This window comes from Poecilia formosa, unplaced genomic scaffold (assembly GCF_000485575.1).
Source record: "Poecilia formosa unplaced genomic scaffold, Poecilia_formosa-5.1.2 Scaffold150, whole genome shotgun sequence".
Lineage (NCBI taxonomy): Eukaryota > Metazoa > Chordata > Actinopteri > Cyprinodontiformes > Poeciliidae > Poecilia > Poecilia formosa.
The window spans coordinates 333,428-345,789 of record NW_006800089.1 but is presented as its reverse complement, the minus strand read 5'-3'; the positions used below and the strand labels follow the sequence as shown (position 1 = coordinate 345,789).

General features: G+C 42.1%; 1 protein-coding gene across 1 annotated transcript in view; it reads left to right on the top strand.

Moving 5' to 3' along the window:
• The first annotated feature begins 2,436 nt into the window (after positions 1–2,436).
• The window catches only part of LOC103146018 (adenylate cyclase type 2-like), a 71,212-nt gene continuing 61,286 nt past the window's right edge, over positions 2,437–12,362 (top strand). Inside the window, exon 1 of the mRNA XM_007563721.2 lies at positions 2,437–3,317. Coding sequence (XP_007563783.1) covers positions 3,045–3,317 — 273 coding nt within the window. The 5' untranslated portion in view covers positions 2,437–3,044. The remainder of the gene's footprint in view (positions 3,318–12,362) is intronic.

The following is a 12,362-nucleotide window of genomic DNA, read 5'->3' as shown; positions in this document are numbered from 1 at the left end:
TTAACCCTTTAGTAACATTTTTACCAGCTGAGAAGTAGCTCGTCTAACGAGTTCGGCAGAAGCACAGTGTTTGCTAATTGCTGCTGGCTAGTCTGGAGGAGCCGAGACAGAGAATCGCACGGGAGGGTTGTTCTGTGAGCTTCGAGGACGCAGAATAGTTTGATCAGGATACTTTAGCAAATTGCAGCCTTTCTATCGGTCATTAGGACTAAACCAGCTGATGTCACTGACACTGATCAGTGGGATTGCTTTCTAAATACTGACAGGTTTTGTGGCTGTTTTTTTGGCTTTCTTTGCCATTTTGCACAATGTTTCATTCATGCAGTCAATGCTACTGTCATCCCAGCTTCTTTCTCTGTATGTGTAATTGCTTGGGCTCCTACTGACGACATTTCAGAAATATATTAAACAGAAAGTATAAATGCTTCAGTTCTCGTTTTTGATCCGACTTCAACTCCACGGTGGAAACCACGAACACGCTTGAAGCACATTAAGTGCATTTCATGACAGTCAGTTTGGTTTCAGTAACTTTTGTTCCTCACTTTCCACCACAGAAGCCGAAATATGAACCCATCCTGACATTTTTTCTCGTTGCCTTAACACCAGCTGGCTTGTTATCCCGCGCTTCACCTCCATGCTAGCTAGCGCGGAGTAATGGTCGCGCGCAGTCAGCTTTTATCTGAAAACGTAAAGCCCACGGTTTCCAAAATTACCTCCCAGTTGAATGCATCCTCTGTTCAACATTACCTGCAGTGTGCTGGTTTTTCGCAGACTCTCACCGTAAAGACAGGGGTAAACTTTCTTTGGGGGGGGGGATGAGGCGCGGCTAGATGGAGTCGCTAACAATGTCGGAGGCAGGAAAAGAAGCGGGGATTGATGATGGAGGAGAGGAATGTCGGCATCTTGACTTGTCAGATCTGTTATTTTTACCCCCCCGTCCATACACACACACACACACACCCAGACAGTGACGTTCTCAAACTTTCACTCATTACCCCCCTTCGCCCCTCCTCCCCCTCTCTCTGTTTGAAGCTCCCAATCTCTCTTCCTCCCACACTCTGTCTGTCTCCTGAGGTTTCTTCTTTCCTGGCTTTGTTTCTTCTTCCTCTTCCTTCCTGCCCCTCCATCCCTCTTCCCCCAAACACACACTTCCATGTGTGTGTGGTTATATGTTTCATTTTACCTCTCGTTTTATCTCGTCGCGATCTGCTGGGGTGGCATTTCCTTCCCTCCACTCTCAGCTGCTCTTCTTGGTTTAGCACAGCTGTCACAGCTCCTCTCACTCACTTTCATTCTGCTTTTAACACACACACACACACACACACACACACACACACACACACACACGCACATGCACAAGTTTGTATTTCTAACCATCTTAGGACTTTGCATTGACTTCCATTCATTTCAGTAACTGCATTTATACCTAAACCAGACGTTTTCCCTAAAAAAAAAAAAAAAAGACTTTTATTAGCTATACATCATGTTACAATGTTATTCCCTCATCAAATACTTACCTGGAGTGATGCTTTGACTTTTTCATGCATGTTTGAGAAATCCTTTATTGGCAGCCATTCAGCAATGCAAAACAGCTGGGTAGATCTAGCTCCACCTTGGAGCTGCAGTTTCCAAGCTTCTGCCTCTCAGAGCAGCCACTCCGACACTCGGTTCCTTCAGACTAGCCAGCAGCAATTAGCAAACACCTGATGGAACTTTGCATCTACTGATTTTATTATAGGAGCTCCTTCTCAGTGCAACACTGGTAAAAACGTTAAAGGGTGAATATCGGGGGCGATGTTGTGATGACTTGCTGAAGGAGGAGATTAAAAAAAACAGGAGTTTCTTAAAGAGACAGACACTCAATTTCAAGGCAGTAAATATGGAAGTCAGATTTCTTGTCATATTTGACAGGATTTTAGAACAACTGAAGGTAACTGTGCTATAAAATGATGCAACATGGCTGGAAAAAAAATAACACTGCTCCTTTAATTCACGCCGTACCTCTAAACCTGACGACATTAGGACAGGGCTTTGTCTTCACAATGTTAGTAAATATTCCTCTAACAGTCCTAAATAGGACAGTTAAACAAGCACACACACACACACACACACACACAATGACACACTCTTCTTCCTCCCTGCCTCCTCTTCTGCCAGCTTCACACTTTTCCTCCCTCCTGTTGGTGTCTTGGGTCACTTCCTTTTTGCACAAGATCGCGCAAACACACCCGTAGATGTGCACACACACTCGCCTCTCTCTACATATTTGCTTTTCTCACACATCTTTATCTTCACATTTCCACTTTTCTCTCCCTCTCCACACTTTTTTACCCAACAGCTCTCTCTCTGGGGCTTTTTTTTCTCTCTCTCTCTTCCAACACATTGGTACAGCCTCTCTCTCTCTGCTCTCTCCTATCCTCCCTCCCAGATATACACACACATACACAAACTCACTCTCTCCCTCTCTCAGTCCTCATCTGCACCTCAGCACGGTAACTCGCTGCTTCGTCGCGGCTGCAGCGCAGAGCGGTGAGCGGCGACGGGGGTTTTGCCGGCTCTCCATCTCCCTGTGACCAATCATAAAGAGCAAACAAGAAGCTGGAGGAGGAGGAAGAGGGTGGAAGTTGGTGGAGGGAGAAAGCCAAAGTCTCATCTTCCTCCCTCGGAGTCCAAGCAACCCCTGTCTTACTGACAGGAGGAGGAAGAGCAGGAGGAGGAAGAAGATCTGTTTTCACACTGTCCTGACTCAGTTTGTCACCTCCAGCAGAAGTAGCAGCCGAGGATGCACGGGGAAAGAAGAAAGTTCTCTTTCTATGTAACTCAGCTCTGTGTCGATTATTAGGAGGAGCTGAGGAAACTTTTTTCTAGAAAGGAGAGGAAGGGCGGGGGGGCGGCGGACGGTCCTAAGGGAGAAAGCTCCCCTCGCCCTCTTCCTCCCCCCTTGTCCGCCCCTCTGTCCACGCGACGCTGCTTTTCTATTTTTTTGGGGGGTGGGTGGTATTTGTCAGGGAGAACAGCAGCGCCCCAAGTTCCCCGCGCCCCCCATGTGGCAGGAGGCTCTGTGGACCCGCGGACGCTACCTGCTGGAGAAGAGCGATGGGGCCAGCGAGGGGGCCGAGGGGCCCGACGGCCTGGGGGACGGCGGCAGCGGCCCCGGGTTCCAGGGCGAGGCGTGCCCGGAGGCGGAGAAGCCCCAGGACTGGCTGTACGAGTCGTACTACAGGATGAGCCAGCAGCATCCGCTCATCGTGTTCCTGCTGCTGATCGTCATGGGAACCTGCCTGGCGCTGCTGGCCGTGTTCTTCGCATCAGGATTGGTGAGTGCATGGTGGCAGGCGTGAAGAAGTGTAAGTGCAGCACTTTGGAGGTGTGGTAGTTAAAAGCCCAGAACGATGAGGTCAGGAGGAGTTGAAGCCTGATAATAACAGCAACACAGGCAGCGTGCCGCTGCACTCTCCTTACAGGAAACTGAATGAAGAGAAGGACTCCTCCTGCATGTGAAATATCATATTTTTACCTTTCGGATGGTGCACTTTATTCTACTTCCCATATTTGGTCCAGAACCCCAACCAAACAACAAGCATACAAAATAAATTTTGCACCATGACTTATGTTTTGCCAAGAAAGAAACTAGAAAATTGTGTGAAAGAGGAAAAAAAACAAACATGTTTTCAAGCTCAAGTTTATTTGTATAGAACATTTCTGTTCAAAGTGCTTTATGTCATAAAAACACAGAAATAAAAAGTCAGAAAAATAACTTAGTCGACAGTTGAGAAACCACATTTTAACAGGTACCGTCATCACAACCATCAAAACTCGTTGAATATATCAGTCAGTGATCCATTAATTATGTTCAAAAGCAACTTTCCCAAAGTAAATTAGTGGCATTTATATATTTCTAATACTTTTTTGTTTGTTATTTCTGTTCACTTGTCTTGTGCTGCTTGGCCAGGTCACTCTTGTGAAAGAGTTCTTAATGAGTTTTTTTATCTGGTTAAATAATATATATATCTTTTTAACATCACAGTTGTTTCTTTTTCCCCCCTGCTATATATATTATTTGAACTGCGTTTGAGTGTTGCTACTTTTAAAATGTCATTGTGCTTTCCTGCACAATGACAAAGGATTTCTGATTGTAAATGTTTAATTAAAAAAAACATTTAAGTGCAATGACTTAGTATTGTTTTTTTGTTTTTGTTTTTTTAAAGTTAAAATATCAGTGTGCAAGTCTAAACTGCAAAGTCTTGAGGTGAAAATTCAAATTATACATGTTAAAAGTAAATACTTTTGTGCTTAAACGGTTTCTAAACCTTCTAAATGAACCAGTTCTTGTTCATATTCTTTCATTTTTCACAATAAAGGAGCTCCAGAAACAGTTCTGGATTATCACAGCACCGTTCTCTCTGCTTACAGTTAGGTTCATACCTGGCAGATTTTGATTTAAAATCATCCTTTTTTGATAGGAAATAAGACGAGTACATCCCAAAGGACAATAACACTGTGTGTAAGGGGAATGCTTTTTGAGGAAAAAATGTTAACGTTCACTTTTTATCAATGAATGAAATGCAGAAATAAAACATTCCTGCCCTCCTTAATAGCCTATTTTGGTATTACGGCAATCAAACACTTCATCTCCACTAACTACAAAACATCACTATGACTTCCAGTCACAAGAAACAGATAATTTGACATTTTAAATCTGTCAGAGATATGAATAATTTTGAGCCCAAAACACGTTGGGAGCTTTAAGTCGCCTTTTTCTTCTTCTTTTGATGTTGGGAACGTGTGAGTCGTGGCTAATCGCAGAACCTCCGTTGTCTTGCGGGTCTTTGGTGAACAATGCCAGAACGCTTTAACTGCAGCTTTTCCCTCCACAGTCTGTGAGGTCAGCGCTGCTCGGCTTTGTGAAACTCCTGATTTAATCCAAGCAGCAGCCTCACCTCTCATGTAAATGAAACGAACATCTGCGCTGCCATTTCATTTCTGTTTACATTTGCGACGCTCAGAGAGAAATCCTAAGCTCCTCGTCTGCGGCGTTCTCCTGTCGGATTGGGCAAAAACAAACATGCTTATTCCTCCTGGTGTGACATTCTTGCGCTATTCTGACTTTTCATGAGTAAAAACTCAAGCAAAAACAAAAAGTATTGAGTTTTATTAGTTTTTCTTTTAAAGAGAGGAACAGATATTCCTATTCTTGCTAAGATAATACGTAAAGTTGTCCACATTTTGCCCTTTTTATTTAGATTTTAATACATTAACTCAAGCTAAACTAAAGTTTAGTTTAGTTTAAAATCTTTTTATTTGATATTTTCCACTCAAAATCAGTCGTCGTCGATCAGGATTATGCCAAACAAGCAGATGTCCCATTTTTGTAAATAAGGACAGGAACTTTTTAATTCCTTTGTAGACTTTAAAACCAGCTATCTGACCGCGCCTGGTAAAATATCAACGTCAAAACTGATCTGGACCAGTTTGTCATCTTGAGTAGAATTTCAGAATCACATCCCATAAAGCGTACAGACTGTGGGTTTGACGGTATTTTGCTGAAAATCCTCTGCATTGAAGCTCTTGTTCCTCTAAAGCCTGCTTGTCTCAGCGCTTTCATCTAGGTGCATACTGGCTTTTAAAGCGAGCGTCCAGATCGCCTCAGTCTTTTAACCTGCAGGACGTGCTGTCCATCCAGAAAGCTCACTTTATACCCACTTAGGGATGAAATGATTAATCGGATTAATTGTGATGAAGCAATTATTGAAATAATTGTCAACTAATTTATCAAAAACAATTTTAAAAAGGCAATTTTCTAAAAGAACAACACACTTAAAGCGTGTCCACACGCTTTTGTACAGTTTTGGCTTAAAACTGTACAAAAACTACATGCATTTTAGATGTATGATAAAGAAAAAAACCTTTGTCTGTAAATTTGTTCTACCCAGAACCAAGTTTTAGCTTCGCCTGGTTCAAATTCAGTATAAAATTTCTTTTAGATGCATCCTTTGCTATAAACGATACTCTAAAAAAAAACTGTTATTGCATTTTAATTCAGTAAAATGTTTATTTTATCACTTTAAAAAGGAATTGAATTATTTGTTCATTTGTATTTCCAATATTGTATTTTTTTTTTTAAAGGCTTAAGCGGTTAGATGAATAATCTGCAGAAAGTGTAAATTGTTTTCCATTTGATTACTCGTCAGAATAATCGTCAGATTAACCGATTACTAAAATAATCGCTAGCACCACAGGAGAGCTGGTAGCTCATTATGAATTAGCTCTAGCTTAGAAAATATTTCTGAATATTCCTTCTCATTGTTTCCTGTGAAAAACATTTTAATGTTCCTGAGCACATTCTGCAGTTTTACAAAGGAGAGAAACAAGATGCTCTTTCATAAAGTCCCACTTGGTAATCCAGCGATAGATTTATTTCCTGCTATTTTATTTCTGCAGGGAAGTTTTCAGTGACCTTTGACTCCGGAGCGCCTCGGGAAAACGTGAATATTTATGTAATCTGACTTTACCTGAGCTGGCAGCAGAATGCGAAGCTTCATTAGCAACACGTTCTCAAAAAGTCAGAACGTTACATTATTAAAGAAAGTTTATGAATCACTAATTTACACACAAACACAAGCAGGAAAGATTGAACTAGCTTCCAGTAATGACTATTAATACAACTCTTAAGCAGCTGGAGGGCACGCCTTGAGTATCTTCTGGTGGGAAATGTCTCTCCACTGGTTTTTATCCAGTCTCCATGGCAACCAACTGCTGCCCTGGCCAAAACGCAGCATTAGAGTCCAAAAAGTTTTTTAAAAATTAACAATAGTCTCTCATTCTAGTGTCATTTGGCTTGTTTGTGTCTGTAAAATTACTCCCACTACATTCAAAACTAATTTATTTTTAGATTTGTGAAACCATGGCAACTTTGAAGCATTGAAATGCGCGACCTTTTCTACCTACTATAGATTAGTTCGTACCTTCCAGCTGGATGTTTCCTCTTGGCTTTTATGGTTTACAGTGATTTTTCTCTCTTCTGCTCATAATCTAGAGCACAAAAATGTAGCTTTTCGACAGTAATGTATGACATCTACCTGCAGGGAATGTTACATTAACTTTGGTGTAATGTAAGGAATTCAGAACCGAAGGGAAACAGAGCTTAATACAATATTACTGGAAAGTAACATAGAAATGATTATGTCAGATTTGAGTCATTTTAAAGCTGTATTCACATTAACTACCAAAGAAAGACAGGTTTATCTGTACTGTGTGTTTCAGCAACAAGGCATGTGCTTTACATGATAAAAACATGAAACATCAGATAAACACAACATTGAAGTGGTTAATAATAATGGAAAATTGAACTTCAATAAATGGTATTCTAGTTCTTAATATCAAAGACAACACTAAGCAAATAGGTTTTTAGCCTTGATTTACAGTAACTCTGTGTTTCAGCAGTTTGGCAGTTTCCTGGATTCTAGCTTAGAAGCTGATTACTGCTTCTTCATGTTTGGTTCTGGTTCTGGGGAGGCAGAGCAGACCGGAACCAGAAAACCTGAGAGCTCTGAAAGGTTGGTACACTGACAAAACATCTTTAATGTCAGCAGCATTTCAGTCAAGCACAAACTAACAAAAGTATTTCAGAGTCTGTCCTTTTGACTTTAGAAGTGGCTCCCTGTTTGCGTCTTTAGCCTTTGAAGGTTAAAAACCGGACCAGCTGCAGCGGACCAGAACAAAAGAGAAATGAACAGAAAGGCAGCGTTCCAATGTGAATTTGTGTGAAATTGTTTTTGCTCGCGGTTAGGAAGTGGATGTGGGAGAGAAAGCAACGTCAATGCGTAGGTGCCAAATGGCAAAAAGGACAGATTGATCCGGACCAGTGTGAGTCGTCAGGATAGACAATACTGTTTTTTTTTTAAAAAAAAATGCGAAAAGCTGAAAAGCTGCAGGTTTCATTACAATCAAACATCTTGTGTGCCACATGACTCCCATTATCAACTACTGCACAGAGAGTTTTGCTTTTAGCGAGGGGATTGAACGGGACAGAGCCCATCGCGTGGGGGTTTGGGGAGGGGCGGCGGTGTCCCTTGTGTATGGCTATGCGTGGCGCCATAAGTGGCTTTGAAGCACTTTGGATGGCAAAGACAGCCTTGCAGAGTGGATCTGGAGAGCGGGAGGAGAGTTTAGCTCGCAGCTCTGTGGGCGTCGGTGCTTTTGTCGAGTGAAAAGTGTTGTTTGGCGACAAACACTCAACCGCAAACACGAGCCATTGTTTCTCAAGTGCTGCTTTTGTGTTTTATGAAATGGCCTCACAAAGGAAGGCCCACTCAGAACTGTGGCTGCTGATATCTCAAATTGATTGTTTTGCCGCTGGATGTTTAAGGACAGGCCGTGGATTTGTTCTGTCATCTCCACGTGTGTATCGTGGGGCGTCAGCGTAGCGCCTGGAGAGTAGTCCAGAAGTGGTTTCTACGTTAATTCCAGCAAAGTAAATAGCTTCTTCTTGGCTGTGCTGTCATCCTATTCAATCCCTTTAAAGTCACTTAAAGCAAATCAATACATTTTACTGGCCTGCTTCACTTACCAGGACCTTATTTTTTGCTTCTTATACAGTGCGACCCGTGTCAAAAAGGCTACTTTCACTCTGCAGGAAAATGCAACCCAAACAGTTCGCTGTTGTGTGACATCATCGTTCTTCTGTGCATGTTGTGTTGCTTTCGGTTCATAAATTGCATTGCAGTCGGATTTAATTAATAATGTGAACAACCAGGCAAAAAAAGAAAAAGTGCGTTTTTAAAAAATTGAGCAACAAGACTTGCTGTGTGAACGAAGTCTAAATTGCCATCATTTGGAGTCATCGCACTACTTTTTGTCCTTCTGGAATAACAGTGGTGATGAATTGGTTGTTTGCTGAGGCGTGTGCATTTCTTACCGCTGGGCGCAGAAGAATGGCAGGAATAAATAAAAGGTGGATTTGGAGTCGGTGGGGACAGATGAAGGAGGGGCGGATGTTGTTGTAAGTTTTCTGGCTTTATCAAGGAGCCGGCAGGAACCCGACCAAAAGCAGAACTAAAGCTCCTAAAATTACAGCGCACTTTTATCTTTCTCCACAGATCAGGGCTTGAATGGGTGACTGTGGTATTTTTAAGAGGTGTAGGCGCCACCCATTATGCCGGTGTGTGTGTGTGTGTGTGTGTGTGTGAGTGTGTGGGTCTGCGGATGTACATCTGCGGATCTGTGTGTGTATCCTTTGGGTGAGTTTCTCAAAGGAAGTCTCACATTTCCTTCACAAGCTTATCTGCAATCTTCAGGGAGAATGTTCCCCTTTTTTGCTTTTTTTGTTTTTTTTCTTCTGAAATTGCACGAAATGTAACGTAACGCTTGTGTATGTGTCCATCTGTGGGTACACAATCCTTGCAATTACATGGCAACATGCTCGCGTAATGACATCTCAAAACTCAATTTGACAGACTAATTGAGGTCAACATAGCATCTGATAATGGTTCTCTGCAAATCTAAAATAGTTCCTCTTACTTGGGTGATTGATTACGTGGCTGCTTTCTGTTGACAACGAGTTTCTGCCGTCTTCGAGTGATACGCAGCATTGTTTTCCAGTTTTCCAGTCTGTTGATTTTAATGTAAAGAGAAAACCTCGGATTTTGTCTCAGCTCATTGACAGCTTGATGGATGCGCCGGAGAGTCTGGTTCTGTGCTGATGGATCAGTAGTTGTTAGTCAGGCTCGCATTGACACAGATAAATAGAAACGGTAAATAGATCTGCTGTTCTGCACAAATTCATGAATTCTACTAGCACTGGAAGTCTGTCTGAACTTTAAATCACAAATTAAAACCTGCCAGCATAAAGAAGCTCGACTTAAAACATTTTTTTGTCATAAACTGAAGGTTAGAGTCACATGTTCTAAAAATGAAACATTTCAGGTTTTTCATAGAGACGTTAAAAATTCATGAAGAGTTCATTTCTGATCTGCAGTCAGTAAGTCTCTTTGTGTAGTTTATGGAAATTGAGGTTTTTGTCTATAAAATGAGTAATGCAAAGTAAAAGTGAATAAAATAGCACTCGCCCTAACCACGACATAAGCCTCGAAGTTAGAGCTTGGGCAGAGATGGACAATGACTCCAGACACACCGGAAATTAGCTACAAAGTGGATGACGACAACAAAATTACTTCAGAGTGGAAATCACAAAGCCCTGGTCTGAATCCCACAGCAAATCTGTGGAGTGAAGCTGAAAAGGTGTTTGAGCGTGTGGGGCGGACAATCCTGATTCGATTCCATCGAAAAATTTCAGCAACTCTTGTAAAAAGCCAGTAGAGGATACCAGAAAAGACTGACCCCATGACTAGCAGATTAAATGGAAATTCTACCAAACACTAAGGAAAGGTAACGCTAAGAAAACACACTTTAATGAATTTGAATAAAACATTGGCAAGCAGAAATAATTTGGGTAAATTCAGTTTACACGTGTTATAGGCAGTAAAACAGTCGGCAGAATATTCACAGGCATGTAAAAATAACATTTTCCTCACAGAAAACTGGGTTCTCTGTCAAAGATTTAATATGAGCCATTATAAAGCTGAAATATGTGATTTTTTTACCGTCTTCCCAGCTTGATCTCCTTCAGATTTTGAGCAGTTTCAGGAGAATTCGTTAACACTTCTCAGCGCTTTGAATGGAGACGTTGAAGGGAAAGCTTGTTGATTATTGATGAATTCCATAACCAAAGAGGAAGACAGATTGAGGAAATCTGCCTCCAGCTCTGCTTCATCAGCCACAATAAATATTCAACAGGGACCCAACATGGAAAGCAAGGAGAACGCATGAGCTGCTGCGGTTCCATCACATCCTCCCGTGACAACTGTCTCCTTCCTCTCAACTTCTGACATAATTTGGTCTATTTTTGTCTGGTTGCTACTGAATTTGTGTCTCTTGGTGCTGCCACTATGTTCCCCCCGACCCCCACCCTCCAAAAAAGTCCTCCCTTTTCCGTTCTCAATAGTAGCTGGATGAAGCAGGCTTAAAAGGAGAAAAAAAGGGGGTGGGGGGGATTGATTGTTCTGGGTTACAATGCAGTACAATGTGGCGGGCAGCCACGTCGAGGGAAACGGCATTAAACGCCGTCGCCGAGGGTGGGGTTAAGCGGATTAGACGGGGCTCAATCAGAAATATGCAAAGTGCAGATGCTTCGTTTTTGTTTCCACAAATGAATGAAAAGCTTAACCCCCACCAAACCCCCACGCCAACAGTTGAAGGCAGTGACAAATCCTCCACTTCCCTCTTCCAGAGAACTGCGAACGTTTGTGCTTTTTAGAAAAATATCCGCTTTGATGCGACAGGGAATGTCCTTGTGAGTGAAATCTTCCTCTGGGGTTTGGGGGGGATGAGCGGAGCATTTGGTGTTGCTTACATTCTTGTTAGTCCCCAATCTGGGCTCCGGTCTCCTCACTGTAAAAGCTGCTGTGGCGTCAGCAGCGACACCCCAAGGGATTCCTTTCCCAGACTGTGACTCATGCCGTCGTCTTCTGCACGGCGCTGCTACGTTAGCAAACCGCTTCAAGTCTTATTTTGACTCAACGGAGCCGTTAGCGTTATCCTCGAAAAAACCCTGGAAGACAGACAACGGTCAAAATCGGTCGACGCGGATTCAGAGGCACGGTTCGGGACGTCTCGTTACGTCTATTTTGACGAGGGCAGAAAAAGGAAGAAAAAAAATCAGACATTTCAATAGCAAAGCTGATTTTCATTTTACTTTAAAATGACATGTAATCACACAGCAGCCTTCTAATTTTAGCGCCCGGGGCCTGTCAGCGTAATCATGACTCGGAATAAGTTAAAATGGTTTCCGTGGGTGTTTGGGCACAGGGTGAATGAAGCCTGTGAGAGTGCCACTGATGTGCTCGTGGAAGCTCTTTGCCTTCTGATTATGTATTTGCTCTATAATTTACACATTTTAAAGAGGGCTAAAAAAAAAATCACACACACACAAAGAGAGAACTTTTTTGGTACCTGGAAGAGTCCGCCTTATTTTTAGCCGTTTGCTAGTTAGTGTGGTTTCTGAATCATAGAGGAGACAGCTGGAGGGTTTATTTAGAAACGTTTTGCAGCCACCATTGGATTTCTAGGACAAGTTGAAAATTGTGGAACTGAGTGAAAAAAAAAGGCAACACCCATTGGCAAAATAATGGGTGTTGTTTTTGTATTTTTGTCACACTAACGTCTTTCAGAAAATCAAACACATTTTCGCATCAGACAACAATAACCTAATTAAAAACAAAGTACAGGTTTTCACATGATGAGATTGAAAACTCAAGCCAACTATTAACCTGCCGTCAAGTTTTTACAAAAGCTAATGGGCTAAT